Source organism: Culex pipiens, chromosome 1 (assembly GCF_016801865.2).
Source record: "Culex pipiens pallens isolate TS chromosome 1, TS_CPP_V2, whole genome shotgun sequence".
NCBI lineage: Eukaryota > Metazoa > Arthropoda > Insecta > Diptera > Culicidae > Culex > Culex pipiens.
Window position 1 is genome coordinate 56737278 of NC_068937.1, and position 27952 is coordinate 56765229.

The following is a 27952-nucleotide window of genomic DNA, read 5'->3' on the forward strand; positions in this document are numbered from 1 at the left end:
TGTGGTCTCTATTGCAAGTTTCTGCTCGAACCTAGGAGTCCGAAGGCTTGAATGGGGAGAGCACCCAAACCTCTTTTACTCCAAGGAACCTTCCACCCCAGTGTTTGTACTGACGACCTTTGGATTGTGAGTCCAACCGCCGTCAGCGATTCCACCGGAGTAGGCTTGGTTTGGTGTGTTGTTTGTACTTATGGCATGGAGACGACTCCTACACCTAGAATGACTTAACGGCCTAACAACCAAGGCCGGGACCGACATTTTACTTCCTCATCCGATGGAGATTGCAGCAGATGGGAATCGAACCCAGAATCATCCGCTTACAAAGCGGACAGCGTAACCATTCGGCCACGCACTGCGAGTGAGTTTGTGTGTTAACCAGAAAGACCTTCCCATAGCATCGTTGCTCGGAAGGCTCGCCGACGGGTCTGTTATGAAAGTCCTCCCCATAGCTTCGTAGCTCAGGAGGCATCGAAAAGCCAATACCTTATCCTACTAACCAAAAAAAAAATTAATCACGTGATGCTTGAAGGAGATGCTGTGGATTCAACGGTCTCAAGCGGTATCAACAAGTATATAGCGAAAAACTATGTGCTTGATGAGTCTGCAACTTCAACTATCGGACTAACATTCCTCCCTTTCGTTGAACTACAGGCTTCTTGGGAGGGCGCCGGTATTGACTAATAAAGTAGGGATCTTCAGAGGTTAAACAGTTAACGGATGGTTGGCACCCACTGATCATTTTTGATTCATTGTTTAACTTCAGCTGATCTGTCAATAACGGAGTAGCAGCTCATTGGCAGTCAACCATGCTCATGCTCATGCTCAAAAAAGGTTTTCACGAAAAATGACGAAAATGCCAAACAAAAAAATACGGGTCTAATTATTTTTGCCAAGGAACCCCCCAGAAAATTTTTGAGCCCGATCGGAGAACTTTTTTTCGAACCATGCTGTTTTCGTGGGGAATTGCTGTAGATCAGATTTTCAGAAATTTTGGTGTCAGCATTTATTGCTAATAATATTAATTTTTGAAGCAACTGGAATTAGATCTTGCTTGGTAAAAAAACATTCGCAAAAAGTATATTTATTTAGTAAAATAGTTTTTTTCAACGTGAGATGAAAATCGAATTGGTATCAAAAAATATTTCAAATAGTTTTGTGCAAGAAAAATATCACCAATTCCTAGTATTAAAGGTATTACAATTTGAAGTAAAACATTACGGAGCACTGGTACAACAATAGAGGGTTAATTATTGAAAAATGGTAGACTGATTGTGGAATGATGTTAGTTTTCGTATAATTTTAATCGTGTTTTTGTGCAATGAAAAAAAAAACATTAAAACGAAATCAATTATTAATCTGAGAACCATGGTGTATTATAAAACCCTTAAAAATATTGAAAAACTACTTTGTATTGTTTGGTTTTCAAAAAATTAAAAAAATAATACTCAAAACATGCCCCAAATATGTGAAAACATTGAGATGTTAAAAGTAAAACAATTAGGTACGAGAAGCTGGATTTTTAAGGAAAAACTTTAAAGCTTTACCATTTTGTTCAAGAGCTGAAACCAGTATGACTTGTTCTAGAAAAGTTATTTGTCATGAAAAAACATAATTTCCCCATTTTTATTTATTTAAAATTTATGTGTCAAGCCACATTCCCTCAAATTGGTCACAGAGGCAAGTTAAAAAAAGAAGAAATTTGTGATTGAACAGTATCGAGAAATTAAAAGTGAGAGTGTGTGCGTGCAACCCGAGCAGGGGTAAATAACACGGGAATACCAAATTTTGGTATTACTTGGGCAAATAACAGCGACCAAAATGTGCCCTTGGTTGCCCAGTAATAGATGGTAAAATACCATGAAATCATACCAAAATCTTGTATGTGTAAGGGCACAACAATACCAAACCATGTTATTCCAAGGGTAAAATAATACCTCAAAATAAAACCATTTCAATACTGTTGGGGGATGGCTTCGAACCTGGGTAGTCTTCGATGCCGTGGACTGTAAAACGGCAGCCACCTCCAACACGCCCGGGTAGATACCCGGATGGAACCTGCCTCAGGTCCAAATTACGCCATGCATCGCCCGACGGCCGACCCGGCCGGTATTGGATTCCGCAGTAGAATGTCCGGTGTACAGTAAAACTCGCGGTTAAGGTTGAAACGAACTGTATTTAACACTTAACATTTATTGCTGTACAAATATACAATAATACGGGCAGAGCCCGTGGCCTTCCAGGCCGGTCCCCTGGACCTAACTTAACTTAGAGTGGGTCAAATAGTAAAACTATGCCTCCATTTGGAGATGACCCTTAAGAAGGTTCATCCCAAATCCATCTCCCGAGAGTACTCACTCTCCCTAATCGTGTCATCTCTTCCATTACATTCCGTCTAGGCTGTGTAGATTGTGTTGGTTTAAAGGGTTAAAGATCACCAGCACAGTGGCCAACAGTGCTATAGTGACCAATACGCGCCTATTCCTAGGGTAGGGTTAAGTGACCTAAATTGGACCCAATATCCTTTGCCTTAGTCCCAAACAAATACCAAGTTGAGGTCTTCTGGATTTTTGAACATTGCTTGAATACCAAAACTTGGTATTGCCATGGTTTTATTTTTAGGTATTCCCGCGCCCTTGGAAAATCATATTTTGGTATTTCTGTGGTCTTTCACATACATGATTTTGGTATGATTTCATGGTATTTTACCATCTATTACTGGGCAACCAAGAGCACATTTTGGTCGCTGGTATTTGAACAAGTAATACCAAAATTTGGTATTTTCATACCATTTTTAGTGCAGCAGTTGCAGTTAGTGAAAAAACGGAAATTATTCATATGCAACAGCCAAATCTACTCACCTGATGATTCCATGTTGTTATTAGTGATATTCTTCACCACATTGAATACATTTGTCATTGATGAACGGCCTGTGCTTGAAATTTTTGAAGCTTCTGAAAAATAACAAGATTGAAAAATAAGTATTATTAAAATGAAACTGAATTGAAATTCACCATAATTCATTAATCTGTCGATTGACTCGTTTTTCAAAGTATTTGGCTATCCCGACTTAGAGATATTTCAACGTTTTTGAAAAAAATATTAGTGGGTATATCACACTAATTTTTAAAATCATCTTTAACATTTTTGGGTTTCAAGTCATTTTAGCGCAAAATTAATTAACTCGTAAAATTTTTTAAACAAATTTCCCATAGTTTCAGAGAAAACTTATGAAAACTTTCAATATTCAAATAATACCAAAATGTGCCATCCTGACTTAGAAAATTTTCCACAATTTCAAGTCATTTCTGTAGGGGGTATATCAAAAATGTTTAAAATCAAGTTTGAAATTTCCGGTTTTGAATGAAAGCATTCGCTTTGAGACATCATTTTAGCGCAAAATTAATTATTTTGTCAAAATTGGTCAACATTTTTCCATAGTTTCAGAGGAATTTGATAAAATACTGTAATACCAAAAGAATACCAAAATGTGGTGTTCGATCATTGACAAATTCTGCAATTTTGCAATATCAAAACAATACCTTTAATTGGTATGATAGCACATTTTGCTCTTGCATAATCCTTAAGACAAATTTAAAAGGGTCCAGGAATACCAAAATTTGGTATTGATACCAGAGAAAGGTATTATTACGCATTTCCCTTGTTATTTACCCATGCTCGGGAACATGGAGTTCAATTTTTCGAAGTGCTACGGCAAACTTCACAGCAACTTCACAGAATGTTTAACTCCATGTTGCAGATTTGACAGGATTCAGTTTACTCACTGTCTAAACAATTTGATAAAAAATACTTCTCATCAATAAATACCAACTTATTTTAACCACGAAAGTTGCTATCCTGAAACATTTTGTTGCATAATATTATTCGGAACCAAATTCAGAACAGTTTTCAATATATTCAAAATTTCCCGGAAATTCCCGAGAAATTGGTTGAAAACTTCCCGTTTCCGGGAAATTTGTAACCCCGGGAAATTGGACGCTCTATATGACACTTATCTGGCAAAAAAATGGTTTAGTTAAGGTTATTTTTAGTTCATATTATATTAGATAATTACAGTCTTTCCACTGAGCATTTTTAAGCCCTTGAATGAATTATGAATTTTAGTTTATTTGATGTCGTTCACTTTCATATAATGATGATGATGATGTGCAGTAATTAAATTCAGTTTTTATATCCCCCCGACACAATCGCAACCATCAAAACCACTTTTTCAAACCAGGCTCATTTTTTAATTGCAAATCGTCAACGCCAATCAGTCGCTTGATTGCGCGTCGTAACATTATCATAATTTCACTGATATATCCTCGTTCCATTTCCACACACTCGCACTCAAAAACACCCGGCTCGGCGGTCTTGGTCTTCTTTTGGAAACACTGCCCGCACTTCACTTCTGGTGGGCTCCCAGGCTCCCGCTGGGTGGTCAGAGCACGCGGTGTGGCCCACGGGAGCCGAGGCCTTAACAATTACCGTTAATTACATTTGAAAGGATCACTGAGCCCGACACTTTCTGCTGATGATTTTTTTTTCAACTCATTTTTCGTTTTCTCTCTTTTCCGTGTGCACTTTTTGGAACTGTATCACCAAACTGAACTCAACGTTGATCTGTTGATATTGAACTTTGTTTTGATATATTTTGCCTTTGAGAAGCCCAACAGATGCTGAAACCTGTATAGTTCCAAGCGGTTGATCCAAGGATGATCTGGAGGTAATTTTGCAGAGTTCAGAGAACGAGGATACGTTAAACTAATGTTGCACAGTTGTTTATACCACTCTCTTTGCAGCTAAGCATCCACAAAAGCTCATTCTTCTGTGTAACATTAAACTCACTGTCACAATGTGTAGTCACATGTTAGGTCATCTGGAAAGGCTCACATCACCAAGGAATTACAGATTCCAGCCCAAAACAATATCCCAATTTGGCGTCGCACGTTGGAGTGTTGGCGAAGACACCCCGGCAAAGATACTGTACCGCACGGTGTCAAGAATCGGACTGAGTGAGTGAGTGGCGAAAGTAACCAGCACCGTGTGTCCTCGGTACCACACCAGGCTAGGTCGGTTGTGGGGAGTGGAGTTTGGGAAGGCAAAACCGCGACCCGCGCACTCAAGAGAAAGAGAGTCTGGCTGTTTGGAACACCGCCGCGCTGTGGGTTACGACGAGGGGATGGACCACGCGTAATTTCGGACATGGTGCCGGTGTCGGTGCTGTGTTGCATCTCTACTTGAGTGAGAGTAAAGAAGAGAATTTCGTGTTCGTTGGGAATGTGAACTTCGGAAGTTGCAGTGGACGTTCAGCTGATGCTGTACAGGAAGTATGAGACACGGATACCGGAGAAAGAGTCATGGGTGCATTGGGGAGGATATTATTATCGTATTCACGTATAAGTTTTCAAACGTACACGAAATTATCATGCAAACACGAGAGACAGAGCATGATTTTCTGAATTTATGATGGCTTTTCTCTATAGAAATTGCAGCAAAATGTTCTTTTTTCTTAATTCTCTTAATTCAATTCAATTCGGTTTTATTTGTGAATAATCAGGTTACAATGAGTTCATTTAGATACATAACAGAGTTTTGGTGTTCCTTTCAGCTGTGTTTTACATCATAATTCAATCGAAAAATTATTACTTATAACTATGGAATAGACAAGAGTAAGAAAAAGTTTTCAAAAAACTTACAGAAAGTGCAATGGGAAAAGGATAGTTAAAGAGAAAGCTTTAAACTAGATCACAGACAAAAATAATCAATTATAGATGTGCTTGATCATCAGCTCCCCGAGGGCCAGACATTGCTCTGCCTTGTTACGGCAGCTCCAGAACCGCGTCATCATCTCTCCCGCGAGAGCAAAGAACTCGGGGAGGGTAAAGAGATCTTCCCCGGTGACTCCTTGCTGGGCCGCATCGCCGCTACCGGCAGCGACCACGCTGGCAAACGACCGCCCCCATTCAGATGGGATCGCTGGATTGTCCGCTGGAACCGTACGCTGCCCAACTGCAGGAACGGCTGCGCTCGTACTTCGCTGAGGAGAGTGGGACGCTGCTGCTTTCTTCTTCTAGTTACCGGTATGGTTGCTGTCCGGCGTTCGGGAGGTGTCGCTTCAGGTCGGCGATCGGACGGTCTTGGCAACCCTGTAAGGCGACCTTACCGACGACTTACCGATTTTCAGACAATATCCGAGGCCTTCCAGCAACGTCAACATCGTCCGCCAACGTGTCCAATTTTTTTTTGTGTTTCCTGGTCGTAATAATTAGACCCGCATCTTTGTACTCCGTGTTAGGGTGGCCCAAAAAAAGCCATTTTCGTCGATTTTTGCAAAAACCACTTTTTTCGAAAAATCATAACTCCCCGACTTTTTAACCGATTTTTGCCGTCTTATACGCAAATGAAAGGTGATAAGTTAGCCTTTCAAAGAAAAATAGTAAGTGGTTCCAAAAATCTTGCCTAACACTTTAGAAGGTCATTTGAAACTTTTTTTTTAAATGCCGTTTTGACGGTGTATGGACCAAAGGGCATATGTCTGGAAATATTTTTATCGGATTAACAGTTTATTATCAGGATTCCGAGATATGATTTTTTGAAAATAAAATTCGGGGTTGTCGGCGCGCCGCGCCCTTAACGTGAAGACTTCCATCATTGTCATGATTTTTCGTTCAAAGATATAAATTTTGCGTCCCTTTCAATATTTTGATAAAATTCTTTTAACAAGTTGTTTACACCCAAAACTGGCAGCGCTAGTCCGAGAGAATGATGGTCTCGAGTCGAGAGAATAGTGGTACCATTCACGGACGCAGAGAACACAGCTCGAGATGGGCGATAGAACTATTCTCTCGAGGTTCATTTGCAAAAAAAGTTCATCCGTCAAACAAAAAACCAAAAGTGTCGACAACGGGAATCGAACCAGAGACCTTTGACAAACCAATCCAATGACTTAGCTGCCTCGGCCACCACAGCTTGGTGACCATGGAGAAGTCAGAAGTCGATGTATGACACTTGTTGGAGATTTATTGATTCAACTAACGAATGAACTCATTTGTTATGATGGTGTGAGTTGGTACCATTATTCTATCGATTTTGGCACTGAGCCCTCAATAAATTTTGAGAGAACGATTATCTCGATTCTGAATTTTGGGTGTAGAATAGTGCCCTACACATGCTGATTCCTTTTTGTCACGATTATCTCATTCCTTGTAAAGTTATGGAAATCGTCATTAATCAATGATTGCCAACTAGGACGTCAATTACTGTGCCACAAAATTTTATAAATTTTGAAGCACAATTGATTTAGATCAAAAATTCTTTCAGTGGCTTCAAGAAGGCAACAACCGGTACATGCTGATTCCTTTTGGTGCTGAAATTCGTTAAATTGAATTTAATACAGAATATTTTATAGTGATGATCAATTTTCTTCGAAAATGATCAACGGGTTCAGCTTAAACGGAAAAAATACAAAATTGACAGAAAATCAAAATTTTTCACTGCAAAAACTTGAAGTTGAAATTTCAGCGACGACCTATACAGGTTTGGGTACCAAAAGTTGCGTCTTTTAATTACGAAAATTTGGTATGTACAGGTGTACAGGTAATCGCTAAAATTTTAAAGATGTCGCAGTTTTGGTGAAAACAGTGATGTTACGTAAAATTGTCCTAGGAATCCGATAAAAATATTTCCAGACATAGGCTCTTTGGTATAGACACAGGCAAAACGGCTTCTTAAAGTTTCATACGACCTTTTCATTTGTTATGCTGGATTTTTGAAACTCTTTTCCTATTTTTCATTGAAAGGCCAATTTATCACTTTTCATTTGCGTATAAGACAGTTAAAATCGGTTGAAATGACGGGGAGTTATTTTTTTTGGAAAAAGTGGTTTTTGCGAAAATTGAAGAAAATGGATCACCCTAATGGCCAAACATAAAAATACGGATCTAGTTGAAATTATTTTTATTAAAGAGATCAGAAAATTTTAATTTTTAGCATTGAAAATCAGCCAATAGTTTCCGAGATATCCTCAGTTGAAAATTACAGGCTGATCAGGTTGCACTTTGAGAATTCCAGAGCAAAAATTATAGGAAATTTTCTCAGCCATGCAACAATATCTTTTTTCACAAGGTGCTTTTTTTCAAAAATATTTTTTTAAACTAAAAAAAATCTGTGCCTAAAAGTAGCTATAACTAAAAAAAAAAGTAAAGTAACGATTGCAAATTCGATTTTGCTTTAAAACATCATTCTTACACACATAGATTTTTTTTACCGAATTCGGTAAAGTTTACCGAATTTATAACTGCTAAACAGTTCGGTAAAATGAAAATTACCGAATTCGGTAAAAACTTACCGAAATTCAGTAATGAAGTTCATTATTGTTCATCGTACAACCGAAATTCGGAAAAACTTGGTTCATTTTGACAAATGGTTTATTAATCTCAACTTTAAAGATTTTTCAACTCCCGAATTCGGTAAAAAAGTCTAAATGTAAAGATAATTTTCGCGCCTAAAGTTTAATTCAGATCCACATTACCTCCTTGCCCTGATATACAGTGTAAACTAGAGGGTGACGAGCGGGAATTCCCGGGAAAAAATTCCCGGGAAATCGTCCATTTTTGGACCTCTCGATTCCCGGGAAATTCGGTCGAGACTCCCGGGAAATTTCATACTTATAAATTTCGAAGCAAAATTATATAAACTAATCAGAAAATTATTTGAAAAATTCTAAATTGTTTAGAATATTGGAAGTTCCATGTTCGATGTCCAAGTTCGAATAAACCAATGCTTCTCTGATCTTCTTATTCAAAAAGTTTAAAATTTGACTTGTCGAAAATTCCAATAACTATAATTGAGAGAAGCCAAAAAAAAAAAAATTATTTGGGCCCCAGAATTCATCTTAAAGCATACTTAGCAGTTACACCCCAGAAATGAAATCTAAAGTTTTTTTTTAAATTATTTTTATATATTATTTCTAAGAAGGAAAAGCTTTTTCAAAATAAGTTCAATTTCCATATCCTCTCTCGAGCAAAGCGGTTCTCATAATCTGTTTTTTTTTTAATTCCAAGTCCCTAGGGTAATTTCGCTGTATCAAGGTAATTTCCTTTTTTGATGTCAAAAAGTCATTTTGTGTTTCACGTCAATATTAAATTATATTTTGGAAAAAACACTCTATCAATCTTTGTAAAGTTTACGGTTCACCAATTGTGAACATTCGGATTTTATTGATAACTGTAAATATTTTTTTCAATCAGTATTCACAGTTAACCTTTAAAAGGAAAAAAACAAGTTTAAATTGTTGTTTTAAGTAAGTGTTTATCATATTGAAAATATTCCGGTACTGGAAAATTATATATTAGTTATTTCTTTTACTTCACAAAAATCAAATTAGTAGTTAATGCAACCAGCTTGTGAAACTTTTGAAAAATCACTCAGTGCGAATAAAGATTCGTTAACATTTTAAACTACAATTTTGAGTCCCAAATAGCACAAGAAACGATCTTGTATTTGCAGACTCAGAAAAAAAAATATATCAAAAGGTAGACATCGTTCCTAAGATAAAAAGGATACTGAAATTAACGTTCCATAGAATAAGTGTGATTAAATGTAACTTAATTGTTTGAAAAGAAACAATATTATTACATTTCCTTTTAAATTATTGCCACTATTGGCATAGAAAAAAAACTCCCGGGTCCCGGGAATTCCAGGGAAATGGCCAAATTCAACTCTCACCCTCTAGTGTAAACTAACAGGATATTGTTTCAATAAAATTACAATTACAAAAATTTTGATGTTCAGATTTTCGATATTTTCAAAGAAGCCCATTTTTTCAAAAATTCATAAATAGAATTTGCACCATCACGCACTATGACTCAAAAGGCTCTCGTGGCTTAATGGTTGCGGCTTTTGCCTCACAAGCAGAAGCTTCAGAGACCAAATCCCGGTCGGTACCCTTGATATTTGGAATCAGGAATTTGAACTTTGACTATAAACGAAAACGAAATGAATCAGGTGGGATTCGAAACTCACACCTTTGAATTGGTGGTCAGGTAATCAGACGGTCACCAGACGGTTTGACTAAAGGTGAATTGATACGTAGTAATGAAACATGCCATCCCTGATCCCTGAATTTCCTGAGAGGGAGAGTACTGGAAGTCGGGGATCTCTCTGGTGCTGGTATAGTTGACATTCTCTTGCTATATGGCATTCTGGGATGTACTGGGTCATCCAAGAGCATCCCTGGAGTTAAGACCTGTGGTCGAACGTCGTTATAGCGAATATGGCAGCGAACTTTGTTGGTATTTTGGGATGTCCTAAGTAATCCAAGAAGTGAAGATCTGTGGGTCTACTGCCAAGTAAGAGGAGTATTTTGATTGTGGTTCATATAACTATTTTGATCCAGTGTTTCATTACCAGTAAAGGTGAACCAGTACATTAAAATTATTACTGAGGGTATTATAAGTTCCAGTAGTTATATTATTCTGAAATAAACTATTTGCCAAAAATTAAATTGCTTTAACCCTGAACTCTGTGACCACCAGCCTGCTCTTACTCTCTCTTGTTCGGTGCACTCAGATCTCCAACAGTGGGAGAGTGCACTCCTTCTCTGTGGTAAATATATCGCGAAAAACCAGATCCACCAGGCTCCACGTTCGTTCCGTTGTTTTTGTTTACATCGTCACATGCTTGCCATCCGTGGCGCGGTGTATATTTTGTAGTAAGGCGTCTGGATTTGTTCCGCTGACTTATAATTACGTTACGTTTGAAGTGGGGAAGCTGTTTCATGTTTCCGATTTTGCCGACTTTCGGTTGGGCGAACTAAACGGGAAAGCAAACATTTCCTCAGGGTACCGTTAAAATTCGTTGGTTTGGCAACGATTTTTTTTACTTTTGCAGTTTTTTTTAACAGTGCCAAATTACCGGTGTTTAACTCTACTTTTGATTTTTGGGTTATCAAAATCTGAACATAAACTTTTCGCAGAGGATTCTCAGAATGGAATAAAGATTGGTAAAAGGCCTAAGGTGTCCAAATTTCACCATACGTTTTACGATTTCCTCTTTTACGTCACGTTGTCATCATTAGAGATTGCTGTCTTCTGGTTGAAGACGGCAATGAAAGTACCCGACATCAGGGACTGTCCTCTATGGGCCAACCTTTGGGCAACGTGACTATTTGCCATCATTCGCATCTGAAGAAAATTTTACGTTGTTTTCTCCTCCGTACGATCTGATGACTAAGCTGTGGATCATAGAGAAGAAGGAGGGTACGTGAATTATAGATTTGTTACTCCATTGCCTCCCTTTCCGAGCTTTGCTAATAATATGAAATTTGGGTTTACGATTACTGAGCCGGTTGTGCCGACATTTGTTTTTGTTTCTTTCTTCGGGCCCTCTTTTTGGACCGAGGAAGTAAGCCGTGTGAGCAATTCCGAATATGAGCGACTATTAGGCTGAACGATGTCGTCTGTCGCAGTGAACGGATATTGTACAAGAGCCTCTCGGTGGTTTAGTTTTGTGCATGGTCATGGGTTGGCAGTACTGCTTTTTATGGCACAGGGCAGATTTTTTCCTGGTTATTGAACTATTTTTTGTTCTTTGCATCGCATGTTTTTCAACAATTCTTAGTTTTGATGTTCTTAAACTATATTTTCTGAGTTGAGCAATTCTCTACGAAATCGGCCGATTCAGACCATCTTTACTTTCTGTATTTTTTTATTTAGCTCAAACTTTGTATGGGCCTTCCCTATGGCCAAAGAAGCTATTTTGTGTCATTGGTTTACCCATACAAGTCTCCATACAATTTTGGCAGCTGTCCATACAAACATGGTACGTAAATATTCGTAAATCTGTAACTTTTCTAGGCATTTTTGATTGATTTTGTGTCTTCGGAAAAGTTGTAGGTATTGTTGAGGACTATTGAGAAAAAAATAGGTACACGGGAAAAATATTTGCCAGTTTTTTTTTTATTTCCTATTTTACAAAAACTTAATTTCGCAAAATACGTTTATTTTCGTGTTTTTTATATGTTTTAGGGTGCAAGAACCCGCAACTTTTGAGTCATAGCTAACAATTTTTGAAAAAAAATAGTAATTTTGCGATACAACTGTTTGTTTACATCGTGTCAGTTTTTGCTCCCACTTTGATGATAAATACCAAGTTTTTCGCCGTGATTTACGACCCGTGACGTGATCGATCGTACTATTCGCGTCATCGTCCATTTCGGCGAAGTGAAGTTTACACTAGTTAGTGACTCTATAGTTAAATAAGATTAAGTTAATTTTTACGAATTCCTGCAATTGTCATCTCCTGACTCGCTCGTGCATCGTCGCCTCTCGCTTACCACGTCTAACGTTTGGCTGCCAGCCTCGGGCTCGGCATTACAGACAAACCATGACGCGTCCACAGCTCTGTGCTGCCGATGTCTGTAGCAACCCTGGCGTCAGACACAACAACAAAATTCAGTGCTACGGCGGCTGCGATAAGAGTTTTCACTAGAAGTGCATCGGGATGACTGCCGGCGGTTCATCTGCACTTAAGGACAACCCGGGAATGTTTTGGTTCTGCGAGAACTGTAGAAACAATTCGCTGTTTCGACTGCATCGCAAGGTTGGCTACATCCACGAATCAGTTGAGGCGTCTCGGATTCTCCTGAGAAGGGTGGAAACCAACCTCGAGTCAAAAATTGAAACCTGCTTCAACATGATTCGAAACCTCGCCAAGGTGAACTCCTTATCGAACGCAACTCTCAGAGCTTGCTGTGGTGATCAACGTGACACAACCGCTTTGGATCTCTCCCTTCGTTCGAATGCTGACAAGGCCACCGAATCAGCTGCTGATGCGAACGGGAAACGTAAACTCAGCGAGGACAGCGTTGATGACGACGCCGACGTCGATGCCGCTGTTCCCGAAGGCCCGTCGAAACGTATCAGGAACCTTCAACAAAGCCCTTCTCCTGCCGCTGACGACCTGGCCGATCTTCCTACTCCAACTTTGGCTTATGTGGCCGTTCCTGCAAGCGCCACAACACCGCACGTTGAGCCTCCCGAGCAGCCGGATCTTCCTGCTCAAGCCATCGAACCTGTGGTTGCACCATCTACAGTTTCCTCAGGTAACTACATTTCGAGTATATGTCCGGCCGAGGCAGGACGCGATACTGCACCACAATTAAGTGATTTTCAATCCAGCCAGTACTATGTCCTGTTCGACGACGACGGCAACATAATCCAGCGAACTCCTGTGACACCACCCTTCATTGTACAACCTGCGCTTTCTGTCGACGTTGCTGATCCTTCCATCGAGCCAACAGCTGACTGCGAGACTGCCATGGATACTTCAACAGGCCTTCCGAATGACCAGCAGCCTGCCGTTGATCTTCCTGGTCTTGGCCAACCGGCTCAACCCAACGTGACTGAACAACTCCTCATTGCCAACCCTCCGAGCCAACACAAAACTGTCGAACCCCGCGTTTCATCCGTCTCCGCAAACTGTGCCATCCCCGTGGGACAGCACACGCTCAGCCGAGCTGAATTTCACTCAGTTCCAGTTAACTTCTCGAGCCATCCTGATGTTTTCGGACCCTGCTGCTCATCCAACACCGCAACGGTTTCCACCTCCGTGGGACAGTCCACGCCAAACCGAGCTGAGTTTTACCCAGCGAATTTCTCGAGCAAACACGTTGTTTCCGGGTCCTGCGGTACAACCACCGGTTCCACAGCCGGTGAACTGCCCACGCCGAACCGTGCCGAGCCTCGCGCATTTTTTGTATTTCGGTCAGGTAACACTAGTTCGGGTGTATGTCCGGCCGAAGCCTCAGTTACTGCCGCCCCCTCATCAGAAATCCAAACTGTTACAGCAAACATCTCAGACCAACCCGGCGTGTTTAGGTCTGTCGCCACGCCAAGCCACGCCAGAGCAAACCGTGTTGCTATGACGACCAGTTCCATAGGACCTGCTGTGCAGAACGCGAATTTCCCAGTACCGCAATTCATCCAGCCAGTTAACTCGACAACCAGCTACTACCACCTTGGACAAAATCCACCAGTCGCCGGACGATACCACTCAGCCTTGCAGAACGTGACTTCCCCGGCACCGCATTTCATCCAGCCAGGTAATTTGACAACCGGTATATGTCCGGCCGGAGCACCCGGTACTGCCCCGCCTCTCAGTGGTTTTCAACCCGTTCCAGTAAACACGACGACCAGCTTCAACCGCCATGGACAAAATCCACCAGTCACCGGACGATACTACTCTGTCTTGCAGAACGTGACTCCTCCGGCACCGCAATTCATCCGGCCAGGTAATTTGACTACCGGTATATGTCCGGCCGGAGCACCCGGTACTGCCCCGCCTCTCAGTGGTTCTCAACCCGTTCCAGTAAACACGACGACCAGCTTCAACCGCCATGGACAAAATCCACCAGTCACCGGACGATACTACTCTGTCTTGCAGAACGTGACTTCCCTGGCACCACAATTCATCCGGCCAGGTAACTTGACTACCGGTATATGTCCGGCCGGAGCACCCGGTACTGCCCCGCCTCTCAGTGGTTTTCAACCCGTTCCAGTGAACGCGACGACAAGCTTCAACTACCCTGGACACAATCTACCAGGCGCCGGACAAAACAACTCCGCCTTGCAGAACGTTACATCCCCGGCACCGCAACACTTCCGGCCAGCTGCTGTGAGGGGTAATTCCGCACGTCGTCGAAGAAATCCACCGATCCCCGGACAAGCATCGCTGCCAGTCTTTCGATTTGGTTCGTCGCACTCAAGTGAACCATCTCTGGTACCACAGCAATACCTCAACAACTACGCCCAGTCAGAACCATCGCTCGCTAACAACGCCCAGCTGACTCAGCCGTACCTGATGCCTCAATCTCGCAACCCGTTACCTCGTGGACCATCTCCGGTATCCAACCAATCACGGCCATCAACACGGTCGAATGATACATCGATCTTATGCTGGGAATCAACTCTGGCTCCCCCACCCACCTGTAACAGCCAATCGTTTGCTACCAAATCGTTTTATGTAAAACCTTTCGACCCTCAGACCACTGAAGAACAAATCGTAGCCTACATCCAGGGTAGAACGGGGTGGGACGCTAGCCATTTTAATTGCCGTCGGCTGACTTCTGATTCTCGCTCAGATGCCCGTCCTTTGACATTTGTGTCGTTCAAAGTCACCGTGCCTGACCATCCTGACTTCATTCACTCTATCTGTGACAAAGAATTCTGGCCTTCTTTCGTCAGCGTTGATGCTTTCACACTAAAACGTCGTTCATAGCAACTAATTTCCCTCCAAGCCAGCCCTCCTGTGGAGTCGACTGCTGCCCTTTCGCTGTACTACCAAAACCTAGGAGGAATTAACACATGCATCGCCAAGTACAAACTTGCATGCTCCGATGCTGCCTACGACTTCTATGCGTTTACTGAAACTTGGCTCAAAAGCGATACACTTTCTAGTTTGCTTTTTGACAACTCTTACACTGTTTATCGTAAAGATCGAGACAAACTCACAAGCCCAAAGGAGACTGGTGGTGGTGTTCTCCTGGCTGTTCGCAAAGAATTTGAGTCCTATTTACTTCATCCACCGAACACATCTGGGATCGAGTCGGTTTGGGTGGCAGTACACCTTACCTTGAAAACCGTTTACATTTGCGTGGTTTACATTCCGGCAGATCGGTCTAAAGACGAATCTCTCTTCGAACAGTATCTAAGTTCATTGTCGTGGGTGGTGTCTCGCATGAAGACTAACGACAGCTTGTGTATTTTGGGTGACTTTAACCAGAGTCAGCTCCGATGGTCTCCTGCCTTAAGTGGACATTTTTTCGTTGATAGCAACAACTCCACATTAGCCCCCCTAGCAGCTCGGGTTTTGGATGAACAACACATGGCAGACCTTCTTCAAATTAACGGTGTTACAAACGAGAACAACTCGATCCTCGACCTATGTCTCATCAGCAGAGATATCGTGGGAAGGTCCAAAATCTGCAGAGCCCCAGAACCTCTCGTCAAGGAAGTCAGACATCATCCCCCATTACACCTGTGCATCGATGATTGTCAGCCGCTTGAGTTTTCCGATGTCAATGCAAAAACCTACTACGACTACAAGAATGCTGATTTCCAACGCATGAACATCTTTTTTAACACCTTTAACTGGGACGCTACCATCTCCAGCAGCGATGTGCACTCTGCAGCGTTGAAGCTATCCCATGTGCTTCTGTACGCAGTCGACCAATTTGTTCCTAAAAAGACCCACATTCCCCCTGCCACTCCCGAATGGTCTACCCCAGCCCTCAAAAAGCTGAAATCCTCCAAGAGAGCTGCCTTGAAAAAGTTTTCCAAGTGCCCTATTAGTGTCAATCGCTTAAATTTGAATCAGATCAGCAACGACTACAGGCGGTTGAATAAGTCACTGTTCCTCGCTCACCAATCTCGTGTTCAGAACCGCCTCAAACAAAACCCTAAAGGCTTCTGGAAGTTCGTAAACGAGCAACGAAAGGAGTCTGGCCTTCCGTCAACTATGATCCGTGACGGGGTGGAAGTCTCAACCTCATCTGAGATTTGTGATGCCTTCCGTGTCCAATTTTCGAGCGTTTTTGCTGACAACAACCTAAGCGACCCTGATGTTGCTGCGGCAGCTGACTCGGTTCCTGATTCCGGTCTTGTCTGCTCTGACCTTCAAGTCTCTCGGGAGGACTTTAATGCAGCGTGTTCGAAATTAAAAAGTTCCACGTCTCCCGGACCTGACGGAGTTCCCGCTATCGTTATCAAAAAGTGTGCAAATAGCCTCTCGGAGCCACTCCTTCGAATCTTTAATTTATCACTTTCTCTTGGAGTTTTCCCCAATAACTGGAAGGAGTCATATGTGTTCCCAGTGTTTAAGAAGGGTTGCAAGCAAGACGTTAAAAACTATCGCGGTATTGCCGCCCTCTGTGCCGTCTCCAAGTTGTTTGAAGTGATTGTTTTGGAGTTTCTTCGCCACAACTTATCGCACGTCGTCTCCGATGACCAGCACGGGTTCTTCCCTAAACGTTCCACCAATACGAATCTTGTCACTTATATTTCCAAGATCCAACGTGCGATTAGCGATGGCTATCAAGTCGACGCCATCTATACTGACCTTTCTGCGGCATTTGACAAAATTAACCACCGTATAGCAATTGCGAAACTTCGCCGTGTTGGCCTACACGGCTCTTTGCTTACGTGGGTAAACTCCTACCTGACCGGAAGAACTATGTTGGTTAAAATCGCCGATAACTTGTCTTTACCGTTTTCTGTTACCTCGGGTGTTCCACAGGGAAGTCATTTAGGGCCGTTTCTTTTCCTGTTGTATATCAATGATGTCAATTTCCTGCTTCGCTGTCCTAAACTATGCTACGCTGACGATTTTAAATTGTATGCTATAATTAAGAGGCCTACTGACATGGAAGATTTGCAAGCTCAGGTTGATTCATTTGCTGACTGGTGTCGCTTGAATCAGATGGTTCTCAATCCTTCAAAATGTTCGACAATTACATTCACCCGTAAACGCTGCCCAACGTTTTTCAGTTACAAAATTCTTGGTAACCCACTTACTCGTGACTCTTTTGTCAAGGATTTAGGCGTGTTGTTGGATTCGAAGCTTTCTTTTAAAAACCACATTTCCTATTTGTGCTCGAAGGCTTCTAAACAGCTAGGAATGATTTTTAGAATGACCAAATATTTTCGCGACGTCAATTGCCTAAAAATTCTCTATCTTTCCTTAGTTCGCTCCACCCTAGAGTACGGTTCAGTTGTGTGGGCTCCATATTATCATAATGACATTGGACGAATCGAAGCGATTCAACGTAAATTTACAAGATTTGCTTTAAGACATCTTGGTGAGTGTCCAAATTACGAAACTCGTTGCTCTATGCTCCACCTTGATCCTTTGAGTGTTCGTAGAGAAGCTGCTAAAGCCTTTTTTGTTGCTGACCTTTTCCGATCAAACATCAACTGTCCTTTTCTTACGAGTGAACTGAACGTCAACATTAGACGCCGGGTGCTTCGCTCACACTCTTTTCTCGTTATACCTGGAGCCCGTACAAATTATGCCTTCAATGAACCTGTTTCTAGTATGTGCAGGGTTTTTGAACGTTGTTACCCCTTTTTCGATTTCCATTTGTCTCGTCCCCGTCTGAAGCATGATATTTTTAATTTTCTCAGGGAAGCATATGTGTTTTGACAAAGGTTTAGACCGGTTTATTTTTAGTTAGTTTTATTTATTTATTTATTTATTTATTTATTTTTTACATTGTGCTAGTTTAGTTTGTTAGCTTAAGTTTGATTGTATATATCCTCTATGTCATTTGGATTGTAAAATCTGTTGATAATAAAAAAATAAGAGGTTTTGTGCCTATTTGAGAAGGACCCATCGGTAGGCGTTCCACTCAAACGGGCTTTTCCCTCATATAAAAATTCGAATTTCATACATATATTTTTGTTGACCTTAATTATTAATGTATTGAATATACAATCGAAAAGTACTTCACAGATTTTTGATACAGGGCCCTGTTTTCAAGGTATATTCTCTAAAAGACATTGAGGATTGGACCTCTAGTTGCTGAGATACAGCGGCATAAACAAAAAGAAACAGGAAAACTGAAGTTTTCTAAGTCTCACCCAAAAGACCTATAATTTTCTTATGTCGATATCTCAGCAACTAATGGACAGATTTTCAATGTTAAAATATGAAACATTTGATCTCTTTGAAAACAATATTTTAGACTTTTTAAATCAAGACTAACATTTGAAAAGGGCATAACATAGAATATTTGGCCCTTCTGAAATGTCAATATTTAAAAAAATCGAAAAACTGCAGATATTCCGCTGAAATCCAACTTTTGATGGCTAGAAAACAGGTCCTATATAAAAAAAATCTGTAAAGTACTTTTTGATTGGAAATTCAATTTTGAATTAAAAATTTTGGTCAGAAAAATTATATGTATGAAATCTGATTTTTTCCAAAAATCACGATTTTATCAAAAATTGATAACTCGGCGGCCGAACTTTTGACCATACTTCTTAATGGCTCAAAATTGCTGGTTTTGGTCCCCTTAAACATATCAAAAAATCTCGAAGATAAAAAAATACGTATTTTGGGAAATTGAGTTTTTGTGCAAAAAAAGTTAATTAAAAAATCGGCAATTTTTTTAACGTGTGCCTATTTTTTCTGGATATTTCTCAACAAAACCTCAACAAATTGATCAGAAAATTCTTTTTTTTTCGAATATTTACGTACCATTTTTGTATGGACAGATGCAAAAATTGTATGGAGACTTGTATGGATGAATCAATGACACAAAATTTCTTCTTTGGTTATAGGGAAGGACTTTGTGGGGGCCAAATCAAAAAATACAAATATAATCCATTTCCGGTTTTGGTAGAGAATTGCTCATTTGAATTTTGTCTTTGTATTAACTAACCCTTTCAAGCTTGATGGGTCATATATGAACCAAAAATCAAAATTTACACTACCCCTTAATTTTGTGTGGGGTTCATCAGTTCATCACTTTTTAGTAAAACCATCAAGGGTTCAAACGAAAAAGTGATTGAAAACCGGGGTTTGAGTGTACACTAGGGTGACAATAAAAAAAATCGACATCAGAGATACCATCTGACTCGATTCCTAATGCAAAAATAAGTATCTGTGCCAATTTTGAGCCAAATCGGTTAAGGCTAAGGGGTCGCTTTTCATCGTTGAAGTTTATATGGGGAAAATCACGAAAATGTATGGGGAAAAACATCGTTTCAGTAATTTTCTGCTAGGTGGCGCAGGTCTCGCCCAAAATTGTCCAAGTGTGAGATTCTTGTAGAAAATTTAATTCCCTACAACTTTGTCGAAGGGTGCAAAATGATCCGAGTTGATCCTGATTTTTGGTGGTTTTTCTAGAAAAAAATATTTTCTTATATACTTCCTATATACCCCTTGTATACTTTCAAGTATATAAGCCGATTTCTTTTCATCGCATTGCAAATAACTCATCAGGATCAACTCGGATCGTCTTGCGTCCTTCTACAAAATTGTAGGTAATTAAATTTCCTACAAGAATCTCACACTTGGACAATTTTGGGCGAGACCTACGCCACCTGCTGCAAAAATCCTGAAGCGATGTTTTTCCCCATACATTTTTGCGATTTTCCCCATATGAACTTCAACGATGAAAAGCAACCCCTTAGCCTTAACCGATTTGGCTCAAAATTGGCACAGTTACTTGTTTTTGCCTAAAGAATCGATCCAGGGGGTATCTCTTGAGATTTTCCGAAATTTTCTTTTTTTCTTGTCAGCCTAGTGTACACTCAACCCCCGATGGTTGGTCTCTTTTTCTTTTGACTCTTTTTAGATTGTACCAATTGATTTGACAAAGTCAATCTAAAAATGACGAACGCGGTTCGTTTGACATCAATTGGTGTCAAGCCATCGAGGTTTCAGTGTTTACAGTGTTACAGTGTGTTTACAGTTCAAATTGTATTTATTCCAGTAATGCACTTATCGCAAACTTAATCCCACTCCATGTCATGTTATCTGCCACTTGACATGAGTTTGACATGCGTGGCTGCCTGGCGTGATAAATGTTGTGAATCCAAACATTCTTCGCGTTGCCTTGCTTCTCGCAGGAGGCCAGATTTTTGCAAACAGACAACACATCCAGACAACTCGTCGACTGACATCGAAAACAACAACAATGACCTACCAGGAAAAAAACGCCACGGTAGGCCATGCTGTATGGAAGAGCAGCTTGGGCCCAAAAAGCTCGCTTAGCTAAATCAACAGTTTTGCGACCCACAACAGCAAGGCAACCAACCCAGCAGAGTCGTTATGATAGAGTGAATCAGATAAGAGAATGTTTACTTCTATCGACGCGGGTGCAAAACAGAAACACGGAACATGACGTACGCGCACAGCACATGTCTGATGAGAACATCCTTTTGTCTGCACACGGAAAAGAGTGGTTCAAATTTGACTTTTCGCCTTACTGGGCGTAATTTTCTGGGTATTTAATTTTAATGGGAGTTAATCCTTATGGAGACATTTTTCAGAAAAGACACTTTTAAGGCATTCCATCTTAAAAAATTCCGTTTGAAAACAGAGCAAAAATTACTCAAATTGAATTCAATATTTCTGCAGAAAGCGAAGCGCTCTCTCGTTACAACGCAAAAAAAAAACAATACAAAAAGCACGAGTGACAAGTATGCAAAATTACGACGCATCGATCGAATCTATTAGGTTGAGTCCCTTTCTTAGTTTGTAGCACAAACTCCTTTAATGAATCCCAGTGTTTTTTTTTCTCTCTCTCTCTATCTTCGGCACGAAAACTTCAGTCGAGCAGTCAAATTCAAGTTTATCCAAGAACTTTGCCCCAGTTTCGGGCAGAATCTTCTCCTGCGACGCAAAAACTATTCCCGCCACCTCCCCACCAAATATGCGAGCGACCTCGTCTCAGCTCATTCAATATTACCCACCATCATGCGCTCAATCATCATTCCCCGGAATATCCGGATGAAAAAGGTTAAAAGGAAAAAAACCCGGGGGTTGTCCTTCCTTGTTTCAGTAATGTGCGAAATCTGTCTCCTGTCTTCTCGACGACATCGAATCGCTGACTGTCTTGTTATTGGTTTTCGAGACTTTTTCTCCTAAGCTTCTTCGAGGTTCTGATTTCTTACTCAACTAGGTACTGGCACGCATCGGATCCGGAATCCGATTTGTCGTCGTCGCGGTTGGCCACAATCAAGTTATAAAGAATACAGAATGGAACCGGAATCGTTTCACGGAAACGATTCCGGAAGGAGGAAATGTAATCAAATTATCGAAGCAATGAGTTGTGTGCAAAGAAAAAGAAGAAACATCCAAGAAATGAGGAGGGCGATGCTGGAGACCTCCCCCCTTTGGAACCACGTGGCCAGGATGGAGAACGAGCCACGTGAATGCTCATAAAAAAGATGATTGTGGATTTAATTTGTCGTGCACTATTCCTTCGCCTTAGAGCGCAACTATTCATCGCGTTGTAATCTGAAAGTGGATCCAAAATTTCAACCGGAAGTGATGCTTCAAAAGAAAAGGAAGAAATGACGCACGTTGCACGGATGCAAGGAACTGGTCTCGGAGGTGGAAAATGAGGTGATAAAAACGTGTCGGGTCGAATAATAGGTCGGACGTGTTTGGGAAATGCACAGGACATTCCCCACTTTTCTTTTTGAATAGGTATTGTTTGGACTTTTGAACGCCGGAAATGTAAATGTTTTGAAAGGGTGCATTTAATTTTGGAAATTGAACTACAGTTTTGGCACAATTTTGAATAATTTTTAATGTTTTAGATTCATACCTTCTTGGGATGTTTAAAGCATATTTAATATCGTACAAAACAGCTGTGATGATGTCTTTTACCTGAAATGAAATAAAAAAGAAATCATAATTAAAAAATTTGAAATTAACGATTTTGATGTTTGAGTTTGAGCAGCGGTGAATCGGGACAGTAGTTTTAGAGCACATAAAAGTTTCAAATTCTAAAATTTATGTACTAGGGGGAGAGGGGGTAATATGCACCCCCTTAGGGAAAACTGTGATTTCTCAACTATAACAACATTTCTATAGAGGATTTGCAGCAAAGCTAAAAGACACATGTCGCCACCTATGAACAAATAGCGTAAACCTATGATTTTTCGAAATAATGTGTTTTTACCTTCAAAATCAACATTTTTATAAAACTTATGTCGGGTTCGGGTGAGTTTTCTATGAGAAAATTGTAAATTTAGTAAAAGATAGTAATTTGAACTATTTGGCAACAAAGTCTGTCAAAATCAATAAAAATGGTTGAATATACGTTAACACAAATGTTATCAACTAAATAACTGGTTATTTCATTGATATATACCGGGAAACTCATTTTTTCGTGTTCCAAAAAAAGTTTTTTAAAGAAAAAGTTCACAAATTTTTTTGCGCCCAAAAATTGATGTTCATTATTTTAAAGCAAAAATATTTCTCGTATTTTGCAACCTGTTTCATTAAGATTGATACAGGGCATCATGAGAAATAAGCGATTTTGTTCTTCAATCCAGCAGAAAGGAATACGATTTTAGGCAAGTAACCTCATTTTGGCGCCACCTACATTTGAAACACAGTCGCGCTGCAAAACCTCAATGGAAGAATTATGCTCCATGTTTAAAAACAATTAAAATTCTTCGTCATCCATGTGAAAAAAGTCTTTAAAAACCTCAAAATTGGTCGAAATTTTCAAATTTCAAAAAACATTTTTGATTCATTTCAAATAACCATGCGGGGCAATTGAGGTTTTGTAGGGCGACTGTGTTTCAAATGTAGGTGGCGCCAAAATGAGGTTATTTGCCTAAAATCGTATTCCTTTCTGCCGGATTGAAGAACAAATTCGATTATTTCTCATGATTCCCTGCATCAATCTAAATGAAACTGGTTGCAAAAGACGAGAAAAATTTTTTGCTTTAAATTAATCAAGGGTCCTGATTGCTCAAAATCAACCACTCCATTCGCGAGCACAAATAGCAGGCGACGCGATACTGCCCTGATGAATTCCTACTGTTTGTCACTTTGAAACCATTCGCTCCCGAACACTCTCTTTTCTACTCTCCTTCTCTCTCTGATCGGCTCAGTCTCCGAACGGCTCAGGCAGGCCGAACGTCGCCGATCACTCTGAACTGAAAACATTTTTTCTCTGATGCGCTGCGTTATACTCATTGATTTGGGTTGCCTAAAATCAATGTTATCAATTAAATTGTGCATTTATTTTGATTTCATAACATTATAGACACCATTCAAAGAAACTTCCACCAAGAAAAAATCAAATTGATGGCAAACTGAGGGCGGGAAAACAAAAAGACTGCCGCGCTGGCGTTTTGTGAGAATGGCTCTTCGCTGAGCATGGTAGTGTGTGAGTGTCGTCGAGCGACGGAGTAGGCAAAAAATTTCACGATGTATTTGTTCGCTGAGTGAACAGTTCGGGCCACTCGCTGGCTGCTTGCGAGTACCATTCGCTCATGAATGATACCGGGTTAGAATAGGCGACGAATGGATAGGCGATGAGTGAGTGGTTTCTGTTCATTGAACCGAAAATCAGGACCCTTGAAATTAATGAACATAAATTTTTGGGCGCGCAAAAATTTGTGAACTTTTTCTTTAAAAAAACATGTTTTGTAACACGAAAAAATGAGTTTCCCGGTACATATCAATGAAATAAGCATTTATATAGTTGATAACAGATGTGTTAACGTATATTCAACAATTTCTTTTGATTTTTGACAGTTTTTGTTGCCAAATAGTTCAAATAACTATCTTTTACTAAATTTACAATTTTCTAATAGAAAAATCAAACAAATAGTGGAAAGTTGTACACAAATTGTTGGAAATAATTTTTCTCATCCGAATCCGGCATAAGTTTTATAAAAATATTGATTTTGAAGGTAAAAACACATTTTTTTTCGAAAAAATCATAGGTTTACGCTATTTGTTCATAGGTGGCGACATGTGTCTTTTAGCTTTGCTGCAAATTCTCTATTGAGGTTTTGCAGCGCGACTGTGTTTCAAATGTAGGTGGCGCCAAAATGAGGTTACTTGCCAAAAATCGTATTTCTTTCTGCTGGATTGAAGAACAAATTCGCTTATTTCTCATGATTCCCTGCATCAATCTTAATGAAACTGGTTGCAAAAGACGAGAAAATATTTTTGCTTTAAATCAATTTTTGGGCGCGAAAAATTTGTGAACTTTTTCTTCAAAAAACATATTTCAGAACACGAAAAAAATAGTTTCCCCATATATATCAAAGAAATAAACAGTTACATAGGTGATAACATATGTGTTAACGTATATTTGACAATTTTTATTGATTTTTGACAGACTTTGTTGCCAAATAGTTCAAATAACTATATTTTACTAAATTTACAATTTTCTCATAGAAAAATCAAACAAAAAGTGGAAAGTTGTACACCAAATTGTTGGAAATAATTTTTCTCATCCGAATCCGGCATAATTTTTATAAAAATATTGATTTTGAAGGTACAAACACATTTTTTCGAAAAATCATAGGTTTACGCTATTTGTTCATAGGTGGCGACATGTGTCTTTTAGCTTTGCTGCACATTCTCTATATGAGCAGTTCTCTAGGATTTCGGTCATTCGATTTTTTTTGTATTTTTTAATCCGACTGAAACTTTTTTGGTGCCTTCGGTATGTCCAAAGAAGCCATTTTGCATCATTAGTTTTTCCATATAATTTTCCATACAAATTTGGCAGCTGTCCATACAAAAATGATGTTTGAAAATTCAAAAATCTGTATCTTTTGAAGGGATTTTTCGATCGATTTGGTGTCTTCGGCAAAGTTGTAGGTATGGATACGGACTACACTGGAAAAAAAATGATACACGGTAAAAAAAATTTGGTGATTTTTTTATTGAACTTGTTATCACTAAAACTTGATTTGCAAAAAAAAAATATTTTTATTTTTTTTTATTTTTTGATATGTTTTAGAGGACATAAAATGCCAACTTTTCAGAAATTTCCAGGTTGTGCAAAAAATCATTGACCGAGTTATGAATTTTTTAATCAATACTGATTTTTTCAAAAAATCGAAATTTTGGTCGAAAAAATTTTTCAACTTCATTTTTCGATGTAAAATTGAATTTGCAATCAAAAAGTACTTTAGTGAAATTTTGATAAAGTGCACCGTTTTCAAGTTATAGCCATTTTTATGTAACTTTTTTGAAAATAGTCGCAGTTTTTCATTTTTAAAAATTAGTGCACATGTTTGCCCACTTTTGAAAAAAATATTTTTGAAAATCTGAGAAAATTCTCTATATTTTGCTTTTTCGGACTTTGTTGATACGACCCTTAGTTGCTGAGATATTGCAATGCAAAGGTTCAAAAACAGGAAAATTGATGTTTTCTAAGTCTCACCCAAACAGCCCACCATTTTTCAATGTCGATATCTCAGCAACTAATGGTCCGATTTTCAATGTTAATATATGAAATATTTGTGAAATTTTCCTATCTTTTCGAAAACAATATTTTCAAAATTTTCAAATCAAGACTAACATTTCAAAAAGGCCAAACATTCAATATTACGCCCTTTTACCATAAGTTGCTGAGATATCGACATTGAAAAATAGTGGGTTTTTTGGGTGAGACTTAGAAAACATCAATTTTCCTGTTTTTAAACCTTTGCATTGCAATATCCAGTGTTGCGTTCCTCACGCGCTCACGCGCTCATGAGCGCTCACTTTTCGCTCATTCGTGAGGAGGAGCGCTGTGCGAGCTAGCTCACGTTTGCCCGCGCTCACGTTTGCTCCGATTTTTTCAGCTCGCGTTTGCTCCACGCTCGCGCTCGCGCTCATATTTCGCTCACATAGCGCTCATTTTGGACGTGTCGCTAATCATTTAACGTTTTTGAGAATGTTTTGTTTTAAATTCTAGATGGATTTTTTGCGTAAGGTGCAGTAGGGCTGTGGAAATATGACTTTGTGAACAAATTTTATGATATATGAATTGGAATAGCTTATTTTCATCAATCATGTTTTTAAATAAAAGGTTGGATTCGCAAGGGTCAAATATTTTTTTAGACATACAGTCGAATGTATAAATATTTTAGAATTTAAAGGCCTTATTGTAGCAGAGAGGGGCGGAGGGGTATAGATGCCTAAATAAAAGGGCCTGTTAACCTTAGAGTAGGAGTAGGAATCTCGTAATGGAGAACGCCAAGGCAATGCTGTAGAGCGAATAATTTGATTTTTTTGAAACCTTAGAAAAACTGACAAAACAATGAATGGATTCAAGAGGATTTTTGCTTTGGTAAGTTCGATTCAAGGTTAAATGCTTGGTTGATTAAAATATAACATTAAACTGTTTTTATGTACCTAATCAGTGTTTTGACTACATTTCCAGATTGCGGGTCAGAATGAGCTACCATTAAAAAAAAGTTATTTCGTTTTTTAAATCTTTCAGTGATTCAGTGATTAGAAACATTTTGGCAAACATTTTAGAAAAAAGGGTAACATTTTTGAAACAGTTCTATTTTTAAATATATGCCTCAAAATTCCTAAGGGTTGAAATAACCCTTTTGACTCAAATCAAATAAATTGTCAATATTTTTCACCAGGAAAAGGTTGGCTCTTCTTCCAACAAGTGGATTTTATTGAACACTTTCGCAACCAAACCTCTGAAAATATTCAATTACAAGTTATATATGATTTTTTGGACATGGATGATTGTAACTGTTTAAAAGATTATTTAAAAATAAATAAAATATACATAAATTGACAATATTTTTGTACATAACAACAATACAATATGGTCCAATAAGGATTTGATTTGTGAATGTTTACATTATGAATTTAGTTTTTTGTTCCTTGTTCGAAAAATGTCTAGATTTTAAATAGAACTTAAATTTCGGTTCACTGATCAAATCCGTTTCATTGCCTAATTTGTTTGTTCGACCACTTTCTTGTTTGTTTTTGCTGCCTGTGCTGAGATAGTTCTAGAAACTTTGTTTCAAACAGGCAGATGCTTCAACAGGAAAAAACAACTACCTACTTTGGCTCACCGGCTCACGTGAGCGCAAAACGCTCCGGTGAGCGTGAGCGAGCACGAGCTACCTGATAAAACCTCACGCTCCAGCTGGAGCGAGCAAGCCTTCCGTGAGCGCTCGCTCATTCGCAACCCTGGCAATATCTCAGCAACTAAAGGTCGTATCAACAAAGTCCGAAATAGCAAAATATAGAGAATTTTCTCAGATTTTCAAAAATATTTTTTTTTAAAGTGTGCAAACATGTGCACTAATTTTTAAAAATGAAAAACTGCGACTATTTTCAAAAAAGTTACATAAAAATGGATATAACTTGAAAACGGTGCACTTTATCAAAATTTCACTAAAGTACTTTTTGATTGCAAATTCAATTTTACATCGAAAAATGAAGTTGA

The 27952-nt window shown here is 39.4% G+C and overlaps 2 protein-coding genes across 7 annotated transcripts in view; one reads left to right on the forward strand and one right to left on the reverse strand.

The window, feature by feature from the left end:
* The window catches only part of LOC120426464 (monocarboxylate transporter 12-like), a 362289-nt gene that overhangs the window by 50671 nt on the left and 283666 nt on the right, over nt 1-27952 (reverse strand). The window contains exon 1 of one of the 6 annotated variants that reach the window (XM_052706459.1): nt 4496-4807. The exons of 4 other annotated variants lie outside the window; for them this stretch is intronic. The gene's annotated coding sequence lies outside the window, so the exon portion shown is untranslated. Of the gene's footprint in view, nt 1-4485; nt 4808-27952 lie in introns of those variants that run through there. One more of the 6 variants, XM_052706460.1, reaches the window with a different exon arrangement.
* On the forward strand, nt 12133-15799 carry LOC120430679 (uncharacterized). Its single transcript, XM_039595777.2, has 2 exons — nt 12133-13768; nt 13847-15799. Exons 1-2 carry the CDS (start codon nt 12502-12504, stop codon nt 15274-15276), a joined length of 2697 nt encoding a protein of 898 aa, XP_039451711.1. The 5' UTR covers nt 12133-12501; the 3' UTR covers nt 15277-15799.

Coding starts and splice junctions, on each gene's coding strand:
- LOC120430679 (XM_039595777.2), top strand. CDS start 12,502: ATGACTGCCGGCGGTTCATCTGCACTTAAGGACAACCCGGGAATGTTT. Junction 13,769..13,846: donor ATTTTTTGTATTTCGGTCAG/GTAACACTAGTT, acceptor AAACTGTTACAG/CAAACATCTCAGACCAACCC.